Source organism: Tenrec ecaudatus, chromosome 10, assembly GCF_050624435.1.
Source record: "Tenrec ecaudatus isolate mTenEca1 chromosome 10, mTenEca1.hap1, whole genome shotgun sequence".
NCBI classification, from domain to species: Eukaryota; Metazoa; Chordata; class Mammalia; order Afrosoricida; family Tenrecidae; genus Tenrec; species Tenrec ecaudatus.
This window is the reverse complement of record NC_134539.1, coordinates 85,852,548-85,866,104: the sequence shown is the minus strand read 5'-3', so window position 1 is coordinate 85,866,104 and position 13,557 is coordinate 85,852,548. Positions and strand designations below refer to the sequence as shown.

The 13,557-nt window shown below is 53.4% G+C and overlaps 1 protein-coding gene across 1 annotated transcript in view; it reads left to right on the top strand.

The window, feature by feature from the left end:
* PIK3R6 (phosphoinositide-3-kinase regulatory subunit 6) overlaps nt 1–13,557 on the top strand; it is a 49,876-nt gene that overhangs the window by 15,752 nt on the left and 20,567 nt on the right. The window contains exons 8-12 of the mRNA XM_075559134.1: nt 3,226–3,391; nt 7,291–7,377; nt 8,358–8,781; nt 9,699–9,777; nt 11,146–11,268. Of these exons, the coding sequence (XP_075415249.1) occupies nt 3,226–3,391; nt 7,291–7,377; nt 8,358–8,781; nt 9,699–9,777; nt 11,146–11,268 (879 nt within the window). The remainder of the gene's footprint in view (nt 1–3,225; nt 3,392–7,290; nt 7,378–8,357; nt 8,782–9,698; nt 9,778–11,145; nt 11,269–13,557) is intronic.

The following is a 13,557-nucleotide window of genomic DNA, read 5'->3' as shown; positions in this document are numbered from 1 at the left end:
TCTAAACCTGTGTGGAGAGAGGATTGTGGGGGTGGGAGGGGGGAGAAAAGAGGAGCAGGGATAGTCCATTGAAACGCATGGTTGATCTTAGAGACCCAGTGGGGCCTTGGAGAGATGAGTCAGCCAGACAGAAGCCCCCAGAGAGTCCTTGTCTAACCTCCAGGCCACATCCTGTCTGCTCAGGCCTTGGGTCTGCGGCCCAGGTGACGAATTGGTTGATCTCTGCACCTGTCCACCGGACGGCCTTGAAGTCTTAAGAGTGGAAGGTCAGCATGGAACAGCTCACCTCGATGATACCATGTTCTGGGCATGGGAGGCAGTGTCTCCAGGTCCAGCTGCTCAACCTGGGCTTAGGGCTGTGAGGACCAGACAAAGCTCCTTTGCCGCTAAGTTTGAAGTCGGGGGGTTTCTGGAGGAGCCCTGAGGAGAGGCAACGGAAAGGAGTCAGCAAATCTAACCTTGAGAGCCTTCACTTGAGAGCAGCATGACTTTGAACTAGCCACAGCCCTCCTTCTTCTTTCCTCATTTCTCTAGAAACAATTCGGCCGCAGCCTTACCCCAGGTCAGCCCCGTCCCTGCTGTTCTTCCACGCATTCGGGGAAATCCCTTTGGGGTGGGGTCATCTGCCTTAAAGGTTCCCCACTGAACCCACCTTCAGACCATGGGCAGGATCCAACCCCTTTCTTCTTTCCACTTTAACTGCCGCCCCCACTGGGTTCAGCCAGTGTCAGTTCTGGGTGATGACAGCAGCTTCCTGTCTCCCTGCTTCGACTCTTGCCCCAGCCACCTACTCTCCATTCTGCGGCTGCTAAGATGGGGGTCACCTCATGCCAGCCCCACAGCCCCCATCTGTCAGAGGCCAGCTTCCCTGGGAAGTCCCCTCTGATGGGGTCAGAGTCCTTAGGGTCAACCCCGACGGACAAAGCAATGGGCGGAGGGAGAAACTGAGCTGGCACGTAGTTGCTGGTCCTCAGGGAAGCTCCGAAGCTGGCGGGTCTTTGAGAGTTGTCTAGAATTAGCTCGAGGGGGCAGGCCCTTGTATCTCCACATCAGCTAGTCATTGGATGGGTGGACCAGCTTAGGAAGGGGACATGACCTGTGTAGAGAGAGAGAAACAGCTGACCACTCCCAGGGGAAATGAGTGCCTCAGTCCAAAAGGGGGGCCTCTGAGAAGCTACCACTCCCCCTACTGAATCATCTCCCTCAAATCAAAACCAACTTCATTACAAGGCTCTATGAAGCCCCGTGAGCTGTCCCACCCCCTCATTCATTCCCCTCCCACCTACCTTCTGTGCTCCGCCCTCCCACTGACCTCCTCACTATTCCTCGAACAGCCAGACATGCCCACTCCAGGGCCTTCGCCCTGGCTATGCCCCAAGCTGGGAATGTCCCTCCCTTCCCTTCAGGTCTTGGCTGAAAAGTCCCTGTCTCAGAGAGAGTGCCTTTGACCACAGTCTCCAAAGCTCCAGCCCCTCTCCCATGTTCCACGCTGCTCCCGCCTACCTGTTTGATTTTTCCCTTCTGTATTTCTCATTCTCCATCTTAAAAAACAAATTTCACTCATAGCGACCCTACAGGGCAGGTTAGAACGGCCCAGGGGAGTGTCCGAGACTGTAATGCTTTACGTGTTTACTCTCCAGGAGCGGCTGGTGGTTTCAAACTGAGGACCTTTCAATCGGTAGCCCAGATACGTAACCACTCTGGCACCAGGGCTCCTTGCTATCCATCATATGAAACATTTTACTCAGTTCAACAGCCCGTAGGAGCCCCGAGGGCAGAGTGGGTTACGCCACTGGGCTGGTCACCACAGAGTCAGCGCTCCGGAAGAAAGACCCACAGGGGAGGTTCTGCCTTGTCCTACAGAGTTGCTATGCGTCACAATTGACTCCATGGCATTGGGCTTGGATTTTATGCGTGTGATCATCACACACACACACAGAGAGCCTCATGAGAACACGTTGTTTGTGTCTGTTTTGTTCCTTGCTGTATCTCAGCAGTGTCCGGCTCGGAATGGGCACTCAATGGATATTGTATGTAAGCAAGAGTTGATGAAGGTAAAGCCAGGTCCGAATTGGTTCTTTCAACAGTATCGGACCTTTTGACAGTTAGTCAGATGGCCTGCAGACCCTTGATCTGAGGCGCTAAGCTAGACCCAAGATTAGGGAGTTGCCTGGCATCCTGGCCTTGGCATTTGTTCTGACTCCTGCATCTTCAGTTGTTGGGGGGCTGGGGAACAGGTGCTGAGGCAGGAGGTCATGGGGTGTCTGGCTGTCGCCTTAGAGCGTTGAATGGCACGGAGACAGTAAATACTGCCTTGCCTTCTCTTTCAAACCTGTGTCCAGTAAGGAGAAAGACTCAGCTTATTCCAATACCCTTCACCTTTTCTTCTTCCAAAAAGCTAAAGAGAGAGAGAGTCTTAAAACCTGGGCAGGCAGCAAAGCCTGGTAGAATTGAAGAACAGTGCTCTGTGATGACATTCATTTTAGATCTCAGCTATTGATGACAAGAGACACTTACTTTATGCAGTGTTGACATGGTGTCCTTCTGAAATACTTTTGGACCCCAAACGCTAGTGGACGTGGTGCGTCAAAGCCAAACGAACTGGCAGGGTATAAACCCACTGCCGTCGAGTTGATGGAGACTCAAGCAACGCTTGAAGGGTTTCTGGGACTAAACATCTTGACTGGAGCAGGCAGCTGCGTTTTCTTCCTGGGAGCCGCTGGTGGGTGCTAACCTTGTAGCCGGCAGCCCACTGCCTAGAACATACTGATTCCATAAACACTGACTGAACACCCACTATGTGCAGGAACCGGTCCTAGATGCCGGTGAAGCTGCTGTAAAGCAAACAGACAAACTCAAGCGTGGGGGTGGGGGTGGGGTGGGGATCAGAACACTGGTCCAAATGCTTGGGGGTGGGGTCAGAAGCCATCCCCGCCCCTCTAGGTTACTGACTTGGCAGAACACCAGTTGTCTTTCAAACCTGCCCTACTGGAGTGGGGGGGCGGGTGTGGTGGTGGTGCTGAAGCTGGGGAAGGCGGGGCAGGAGGGACCCTCCCCCCCCATTTCAGGTGGCCCGATCCCTTCTGCAGGGAAACTCTGGCCAGACGCCTCTGAGTCACCAGGGGAGGCACCGCGCTCGGCTGCCCCGTCCCTGGGGTGTTGGTTTAGTGGCTGGGGTGCGTGGATACTGGCTCCCAACTCAGGATCTCACGTCCCTCCCGCCAGGCCAGCCCCCGCCGCACCCTGGAGCTGTATTTCCACGCCGTGGTGGCCGCAGTGGAGCGCATGGCCAACGAGCCCAGCCCTAACCGTGCGGGTCACCAGGAGAGACTGGAAGAGATTTACTGCTCGCTCCTGGGGCCCCTGGCGGCCCCGAGGGGTCCCTGCAGCTGTAAGTGACCCCGACCGCGTGTAAGATTGAGAGCAGCAAGGGTGCCCCAGCCCATACCGCGAAGCACCCGCCCCGAGGTGGGAGGGAGCCCGGGACCTGGGCGCGCAGGCTGGTGGCTACCAGAGAGCCTGGTTGCAAGAAAACTCCTTGCCTTCATGTCGACGCCTACTCATAGCAACCCTATAGGACAGGATAGAACCGCCCCTTTGGGGTGTCTGAGACTGTAGCTCTTTACAGAGTAGAAAGGTCCACCTTTCTCCTACAGAGGCTGGTCATTTCGAACTGCTGACCCAGGAGTAACCGCCTCTACTGCACCAGGGCTCCTGCAAGAAGACCGTGCTCTATCTCATTATGGTAACATTCAGAGAACAGCCCCAAAGCATCTTCTCTATATCCTCCAGGTGTTGTTCTGAGCGCTGTGCCTACTTTAAATGCATTGCTTCAGCGAAATCAATTGGTCCTCCCTGGGACCCTATGAGACTGAAACGATCATTATGCCCATTTCACAGATGAGAGAGCTGACAAAGGGAGTAAACTACTGGCCCAAGATATCACACACACACACACACACACACACAAACACACACACACACACCCCAGAGCGTGGCAGAATCAAGACACACACTCAGGCTGCCTTAGTTCTTCACCTGGATGGGTACAACAGGTTAATCCCCCTGGCTGTAAACCACAAGGTAAGAAGTTGGAGTCTACCCTGGGGTGCCTAGGAAGAAAGGCCTGGTAATCAACTGGAAAAAAACCCACCATTGCCAGCCCTCTGACCTCCATGGGGTCGCCGTGAGTCAGTGAGTTGAACAAGCGCACTGATCGTCTAAAGCAGCAGTGGAGTCAATATTGTGTCGGGCAGCACCCTTGTTCTTTCGAATGGCATTTTCGTCATATAAGTGGTGACCAGAGACAAGACCACTTGGTCTCACTTACTCACTTCCACTGGTCAGGCTCTAATCCACAGCGACCCTATAGGACAGGGTAGAACTGCCCCTGTGGGATTCTGAGACTGTGACTCTTTATAGGACTGGAAAGCCTCGTCTTTCCTCCAAGGCACTGCTGGTGGTGTTGAACTGCTGACCTTGTCGTTAGCAGCCCAATGACTGTCACTGGGAAATCCTAAATAGCCCAGTGTTGATTTCTGCATGTGACAGGACAGGCATGATTGGTGCCCTGTTTCAGGGTCACCCAAAGGACCCACAGGATTTGTCAGGTAGCAACCTGACACCCAACCACTGGCTGGCACCCGTAGTTACTGGGCATGGGCTGCGGACCAGAAACCACCAGCAGGAGTCTGCAAGCGGGTCCCAGGTGTGAAATCTGGCAGCCTGGCCCTCCCCCAGGAAGGGGAGAGGCTGCAGCTATCTGGGCAAGGCTGGCAGAAGGACCCTGGCCTAAAGGCCCCACCTGTTTTCTCGGTGTTCTCTAAATAGTCAAAGGATTTCTGGTCACCTCGTGGAAATGGTTCCCCAAACTGGGACAAACCCTGGGCACCACTTTGGCAGTAGCTCTGCCTGGATCCAAGGGGACACAGTCTGGGCCACTGTCACTACCACCATCCAGCTGACAGCCAGGGACCCTGGTCTCCCACCTGGACTTGGTAATGCTTAGCCAGCCCACCTGCTGAGCCTTTGCTCCAATGGGCCGCGGTGGGGGACAGTAGGCAAGAGCAAGGTATGGTCGAAAGCTAGGGGAAGTGTTGAGTCCCTGGTAGAATTCACACTCTCTGCTTAGGAACCCTGGAGTTTGATTCCCAGCCAATGTACAGCCTCCACTTGTCTGTCCGTGGAGGTTTACATGTTGCTAAGAGCTTGAGCAGGTTCCAGTAGAGCTTGGCGGTGTAGTGGTTACATTTTAGGCTGCCAACTGCAAGGTCGGCAGTTCAAAACTACCAGCTGCCCCATAGGAGACTGATGAGGCTTTCTACTCCTCTAAAGACTTACAGTCTCTGAAGCCCACAGTGGGGTGTTCTACCCTGTCCTATAGGGTCACTATGAGTTGGAATTGACTCGATGGTGGTGAGATGTTTTTTGTCTGTTTGTCCTGGTTAAAATGGAGTAGGAAGAAAGACGGTCATCTATTTCTGAAAACCCTATGGCTTAAGGCCTTCTGATCCATAACTGATCGTGACAATGGTACAGGACCAGGGGCACTAGGTCACCCATGAGTATGGGGACCGACTGGTAGCCACTAATAAAAGCAATAATCAGGGTTAAGATGGGCTGCCTGGGCTTCACTGACGGTTCTGACACTTATCCTGTGACCTTGGACCAGGTAGTAAGCTCTCAGTGTCCCCGGTTCCTTCTCTCCCAACTTAGCATAGCAAGAGGAGTCCTGGTGGCATACTGGATTACACATTGGGCTGCTAACCTCAACACCAGCAGTTCAAAACCAGCAACAGCTCTGCAGGAGAAAAACAAGGCTTTCTACTCCTGTAAAGACGTACGGTCTCAGAAACGACCGCGGGCCTGCCCTACAGGGTTGCTATGAGTCAGAATTGACTCGATGGCAGTAAGTTGAGACACAGAGCTGTTGCCAGGGCCCGTCCAGTGGGCTGGGGCTGGCAGGGGTTTGGAAGCATTGGCCTCGGTTAAGGAGGGAGTCCTGGCTGTGTAGTAAAAGGGAATAGAGATTTAAAAACAAAACCAAAGCCCCTAAGCCTAGTTATGAAGTGTGTCTAAGGTGCAGACTGTGAGGTTGGCGTGGGAAGGAGTAGCCACGTGGCTAGAGTGGTCTGGAAGGCTACCCGAAGGAGAAGCAAGAGGAGGGACTGGCTCACCGCCTCTCTGTCTCTCTCACCTCTTCTGGTTCCTGCTGCCCGGAGTATTTTGCTGTCTGTTAATTGCACATGATGGCATAGCGGGCTGCTATCTACAAGCTCAGCAGTTCAAAACCACCAGCAGCTCCACAGGAGAAAGACAGGGCTTTCTACTTCTTTAAAGAGTTACATACAGTCTTGGAAACTCGGGGGCGGGGGGCAGGTTCTGTCCTGTCTGATAGGGTTACTATGAGTCAGCATTGACTTGATGACAGCGGGTTTGGTTTTGGTTGGTGGATGCTAAGGAGCCCTGGCGGCTCTGTGAGATAAGCACTGGGCTGCTAACGGCATGGTCAATGTTTCAAACCCAACAGCCACCCCAAGGGAGAAAGATGAGGCTGTTTGTTCCCACAAAGAGGTACAGTCTCATAAACCCACAGGAGCAGTTCGACTCTGTCCTCCAGGCTCTCGATGGGTCAGAAGTAACTTCATGCCAATGGGTTTAAGTGGGTGGGCTGCCAATTACCAGGTTAGTGGTTCAAATCTACCAGACTCTCTCAGAAGAAAGATGAGACTGTCTGCTCCTATAAAGACTGACAGGCTCAGACACTCTCTACAGAGTCACTGTGAGTCAGAATCCCTCAGTGGCGGTGAGTGTGGTATCTGGGGCTGTCTGCAAGATCCTGCCGGGGCCTGGAGGTGAATGGAAGTCTCATTCTCCTGGTCTGGACACAGACCGGGTGTTTGGGGTGCACTGGGGTCTGGGGCCAGGAAGGGGCAGAGAGAGCAGCACAGGGGAAGCAGGTGTAAGACACCGCACACGCTGCTGGTGGGGGACGGGCCCTGACTGCTGGGCAGGGAAGTGTGCAGGACACAGACAGGGAACCACTAAGAACTCTTGGGCAGCAGGCTGGCAGTGTGTTAGACCGGGTTCTCTAGAGAGACAGCTTGTTATTAGGCTCTGGATGAGCCGACAGTGGCGGAGGTGGGAAGAAAGGGAAGCCACAGGGAAAGACAGGTTCAGCGAGGTCAAGTGGGGAAAAGGGTGCAGGAGCTGGGGCTGGGGGCGGGGAGGGCACTGAAGAACCCCATCCTCCTGCCCTCTATGGTCTCCACAGCCTGCTCCTTCCTGCAGGTGACCCGCCCCCAGACCGGCCACCAAGCATCCCCCTGCCCAGCCCTCACATCACCTTCCACCTGTGGACAGACGAAGAGCAACTCTGTAAGCACCCTGATTGGACCTCGGTGTGTCAGGGGGGTGGGGGGTGGGGGTGGAGAAGGCGCCTGAGTGGGCACCTGGCTGCACAGGCTGGTGTGCTCTCTGCGTGTGTGCATGTACCCCAGGCATGTGTGTGGGTATGTATATGCATGTGCCCATGTGTGTCTCTGCTCCTTGTCTCCTGCCCTGAGTTGTTCCACACATCGGTGGAAGGACACAATGTATTAGCCACTAGCCTCCTGTGCCCATTAAGTGTCACAGGTGCCCGATGATGCCAACAGATAATGTCCCCAAGGATCAGGCTCACTCAAACTCATGCCATCAAGCTGATTCGGACTCATCGTGACCCACTAGGGCAGGGTAGAACTGGCCCTGAGAGTTTCTGAGACTACATCTTTATGGGAGCAGACAACCTCATCCTTGTCCCGAGGATCGGCTGGTGGTTTTGAACTGCTGACCTTTCGATCACAGCCCATGGCATAACCACTAGGCCACCAGGACTCCTTTGTGGAGGAGGAGGGGAGAGAACATTCAGTCCATAACATAAACATATATGAAAAAGAGGATTCCGGAAAGACTGGGAGCCCTGGTGGTATAGCGGATTACGTGTTGGGCCACTAACCGCAAGATAAGCAGTTTGAAACCACCAGCCGCTCCACTGGAGAAAGATGAGACTATCTGCTCCCATAAAGATGCACAGCCTCAGAGACCAGATCTAGGGTCTTGAGGAGCTGGAATTGACTTGAGGCCCATGGGTTTGGGGTACGATGTTAACCAAGGGCCTTCACAGGAGGTGGCAGACATGGGAGGGGTTAGCAAATGGTGCTGACCTCAGACCATTGGTTGGTTGGTTTAGCATTTTTTTTGGTGGGGGTGGGTGGGGTGCTCCAATCTGCTGGAGCAGTGTTTAAAGAACATGAGTTGATGCTTTCCTGGGGTGAGACCTGCTAGTCTCAGGTGACCCCCATGTCCCTGCCTCCCAGGGAAGGAGCTGGTACTCTTTCTGCGCCCTTCGTCCCACCTCCACCTCAGCGCTGACCTGGAAGCCTTGGATCTACAGGGCCTCCCTCCAGACCGGGAGCTGGCCCGGGTGTCCGTGCTGTCCACGGACAGCGGTATCGAGAGGGACCTTCCTTCAGGACCCGATGAGCTGCCTGCACCCAGCAGCCCTGAGACGGAGCGGGCCGGACTGCAGCGCAAGGGGGGCATCAAGAAGAGGACATGGCTGCCTGGCCTCCTGCTGCCAGGCAGCTGGCTTGGGGCCCCGGGGCTGCACCAGAGGACTGGCGGGCCCGGCGGGGACGGGGAGCTGCTGCCTGGAATCTCCCGGGTGCACACGGCCCGGGTACTGGTGCTGGGTGATGACCGGATGCTGGGGCGCCTGGCCCAGGCCTACTACACCCTCCGGTAGGGCACAGGGAGCCTGGTGTGGGCTGGGGGAGGAGAAAGGAGTGGAGGGAGGGGCTGAGGAGGCAGAGGCCAGGGTGGGATGGAGGCAGACACTAGACACCACCCTTCCACCCTGCCTTAATGTGTTTAGCGCCCTTAGTCCTTGTCACCAGAGTGCCAGATGGCTTGTTGTTGCTGTTTCGGACTTTTGCTGGTGAATTGGGTGAAGCTATACAGAGCAGACCAGTTAGTTTTGCAGCAACGTTTCAGGCACCTTCTGTGTCACGTCACCGACTGCAAGCCTCACCATGAAACATGGCTTGTCCCACTTCCTCCTTGCGGTTCCTGTTCCCATGCCGCCTTCTTTCCTAGCCCTTCTGAACTCTGCCCGTGGGCCAGTGCTGCCCTCTGGATCCCAAATGGCTGGTCTTTCCAAGGAGTGGGCACCTCTCTCCCAGTGTGATTATCCCCCTTATAAAGTGGAGAGTAGTTGGGGTGGAAATGGAGTCTCTCTGACCACTGGGCCTGGTCTCTTGTACGATTTCTAGTTCCCTTCCACCGTGTTCTCCCACTCTCTCTGCGACCTTTCCCTAAGAGGGTCCCTTTCAGAGCAAGGGGCGCGGTCGCGGGGCTCCTGGCCCTTCTGGTCTCAGAGTGGTAGAGACGGGTGTTCCCGTGTGGTCCAGCCATCCCTCGAATGGATTGTGTCTCTATCTTTTTTTTTTAACTTCTTCTAGCTTTTATTGTTTTCTTTCTTTTTCTTTTTTAAACACTTTATTAGGGGCTCATACAACTCTTATCACACCCGTTTATACACGAGAAAACACAGACTCAGAGAGGTGCAAGGTAGAGAAAAGAAACGGCTTCGCTGGGACGTAGGGCTGAGTGTTCAAATCCCCGGCTCTGACCCACTTTGCTTTACCTTCCACTGCCAGGAAACGGGAGACTCAGAAGTTCTGCCTCACTCCCCGGCTCAGCCTGCAGCTCTACTATATCCCCGTGCTGGCCCCTGAGGTGAAGAGGATGAGGGTGGGGGAGGGAGGGAGGGGAGGAGGGAGGGAAGATAGGGTTAGGGTCTGGGCAGAGGAAAGGTGGGATGGGCGAGGAAACACCTTCAGCCTCACGTCCCTGAGGCTCCCACATGGGAGCAGTCACTTCCCCTGCAATATGGAGCCTGGAGCCTTCCCTCCCCAAAGTTCCCACCACCCCCACCCCCACCGCCCGGCCTGAAAGTGGCCCGAGACACTTCTGCCTGTCCACCACGGCTCTCTCCTTTTGCTTTACTGGGACTCATTGCAAGTGTCTCCTTAAACCTGGGCCCTCAGCCCCCAGTCCTGCTCCCACAGGCCAGCAGGCACCACGGCTGTGTTGTTCCTTCACACTGGTCCAGCATTGGTACCTGTGCACCACCAAAGGGGAAGGAGCAGAGGATGCTGTGGAACTGCCCCTGACCTGGGACACAGTCTCTCTCACACACACAAGCCCACACACCATTCGTGACATTCAAATACCACACACATACCTCATGCTCACTCCCATACTGATATACACACACCATATGCAGTCCATAGCATGCACTAGATACACATATACACACTGATACACACGTACTCCATGCATCCCTCACACTCACTCACACACAGCACACATTCAGTACCACGAGTGCCTCCCTACTCACTCCCCTGCGGCCCCATTCTGATGCACACGCCACATGCAGCCAGTACCTCACACTTACACCCATGCACACTGACACACAGTCACCCCACTCCCACACACATGAGATGCTCAATAACACACATCGACACTCACATACACACCGCACACTCACACCCGTACACATACCACAGACTCACCTCCACACTCTGACCCTTGCACACGCATACCACACGCCAGATTCAAAAAAAAAAAACACATCACTCCCACACCCATCCACACCTACCACACTCACTCTCACACATGCCAAACACACACCACGTCGTACACATTCCACACACACAATCGCACGGAGCACATAGGCCATTCAGGCCCTGGAAGCCCAGTATGAAGGTGCTCCCACCCTTTCACTGTCCAAAGCACACTCCTCCCATCAGCCTGCTGAATCTCCACTCAGGTCACCGTGGCCGTCCACTGCCCCATTCTATAACAGTTCCTTTTTCAGTATTCTGGGAAAACGTCCCTTCATGGGGCTATTGCAGGGACCTGGGGCATGAAACCAGCCAGCCCTCTTCAGGAGGCAAACACGAAGGGGCGGGAGGTCATGCAGTTGCCCACATTCAGAGCCAGCGGGCCTGAAAGCCGAACTAGGTGGATGGCTCCTAGGGGCCCACCAGCTGGGAAAAGGGGGGGCTTAACCAGGGGTCTGTCCCATGCTGTTCCTTCCAGGGGTCCTCCACCTCCAGGCAGCTGGAGCTGGGGGAGCTGGCCGCATTCCTGGGCCGCGCAGACAGATGGTACCACAGCACAGTGAACACCCTGTGCCCCGCCATCCACAAGCTGGCTGAGATGGTAAGGGATGGGGGGAAGGGGGGGTTGGAGGGGACACGGTAGGGTGGATGAGCCATGAGCGGTAGGGAGGGTAGCAAAGGATAGAAGTGGGGGTGGGGTGCCTTCAGAGATTGCCAGGGACCCTAGCTCTCCAGAGTCAGTCCCCAGAGCCCAGGGCAGGTGAGGCAGGTGAGTCATGGGCAAGGAGCCTGAACCAGTTACAAAGAGAAAATGGAACTCAGAGCCATCGAGTTGATTCAGACTCATCGCGACCCTGGAGGACAGAGTGGAGCTGCTCCCTCCATTTCTGGAGCTCTAAAATCCTCTCCTTTCTCCTGCAGAGCTGTTTAAACCTATGGCCTTGCAGTTAGCAGCCCAATTATATATATATATATATATATATATATATATATATATATATATATATATATATATATATATAAATTTATTGGGAGCTCATACAGCCCTTGTCTTGGGGGCTGTGTTAGTCTGGATAGACTAGAGAAATAAATTCATAGAGGCACTCATGTGGGTATAAGAAAGAGCTTTATATACAAGAGCAGTTGAGCATTGAGAAAACATTCCAGCCCAGTCCAGATCAATCCATAAATCCAATATTAGTCCATATGTTCAATACCAAGCTATAAAGTCCTCTTCAGACTCATGCAGCACATGCAATGATGCTGAGTGCAGGAAGATCACAGGCCAGTGGGTGGGAAGTCTTGTGGATCCAGTGGTGGTGGAAGCAACTCAGTGCTGGCAGGGGTCTCCACGTGGCTTCTCTGGCTCCCGGGGCTCCATGCATCTTATCATGTATCTTGTCATCTAGGACGTCTCGCAGGGACTGAGCCTCTAAGGAGGAATACTGGAGTTCCCAGAATCCTCGGGAGAAGGCTGTACCCACACAGAGGCCTCATTGGCTATGACCTGATTGACAGGCTAGACTCCACTCCTTCACTTTCATCCTCTCAAACTGACAAACGATTATAGAACTACCACAAGGGTGCATACATCGATTGTATCAAGCACATTTGTACATCTATTGCCATCTTCATTTTCAAAACATTTTCTTTGTACTTGAGCCCTTGGTATCAGCTCCTCTCTTTTCCCTCCTGCCCCCTCCACCCTTGTGAACCCTTGATAATGTATAGATTATTATTGTTTTCATATCTTACACCATACACTGTCTCCCTTCACTCATGTTTTTATCATCCCCCCCCCTCAGGGTGGTTATACATTGATCCTTGTAATCAGTTTCCCCTTTCCCCGCCTTCTCTCCCTACCTCCTACCCTCATGGTATCACTACTCCCATTGATATTCTTGGGGGAGTTATCTGTCCTGGATTCTTTGTGTCAAAATCTCATCTGTACCAGTGTACATGCTCCAGTCTAGCCAGGTTTGTAAGGTAGAACTGGGGTCATGACAGTGGGGGTGGGAGGAGCATTAAAGAACTAGGTGGATGTTGTGTGTTTCATCCGTATTATATTGCACTCTGGCTGCCTTGGCCCTTCCTGTGACCCTCTGTGAGGGGATGTCCAGTTGTCTACAGATGGACTTTGGAGCTCCGACTCCATTTGCTTGCCACAGCATGATTATTTGTTCTGGGTCTTCTGATGCCTGATACCTGATCCTGTCAATACCTCGTGATCACACAGGCTTGTGTGCTTCTTCCATGTGGATTTTGTTGCTTTCCTGCTAGATGACCACTTGTTTAACTTCAACCTTTTAAGACCCCCAGACACTATAGCCAGGCACCATCAGCTTTCTTCACCGCATTTGCTTATGTGCCCATTTTTCCTTCAGTGATGGTGTCAGGAATATGAGTATCATGAATTGCACATTATTAGGAAAAAACCATTCTTGCACTGAGGTGAGATTTAAGTAGAAGCCTAAAGTGCATCTGCTTCCTTGCTGCATTCTTATGTTTATATATTTTTTCTTCTTTTCTCTCTTTTCCCCTCCCACTCCACTATTATGCTTGTCCATTGTTCATCTCTCAATATTTCCTCTCATATACAATTTGATTGATCAAACATGACCAAAAAAGCCACAGCCTCCTTACCATCAATTTTAGTACACCTATTATTCCCCTGTACCCATGCTTGTTGGCTCCCCTCTCACCTCCCCATCCCTATCATGCCCCCAAGAAACCATTGGTCCAGTCACTGTCTCCGTAAGGTTGCCTAGCCTGCATATCTTGTACAGGTAAACACACACACACACACACAGTCACCAGTCTAACAGGGATCCTGACATAGAGCAGGTAAATATCTCTGTTAAATAGAGAGGACGGGTTATAAACCATCAAT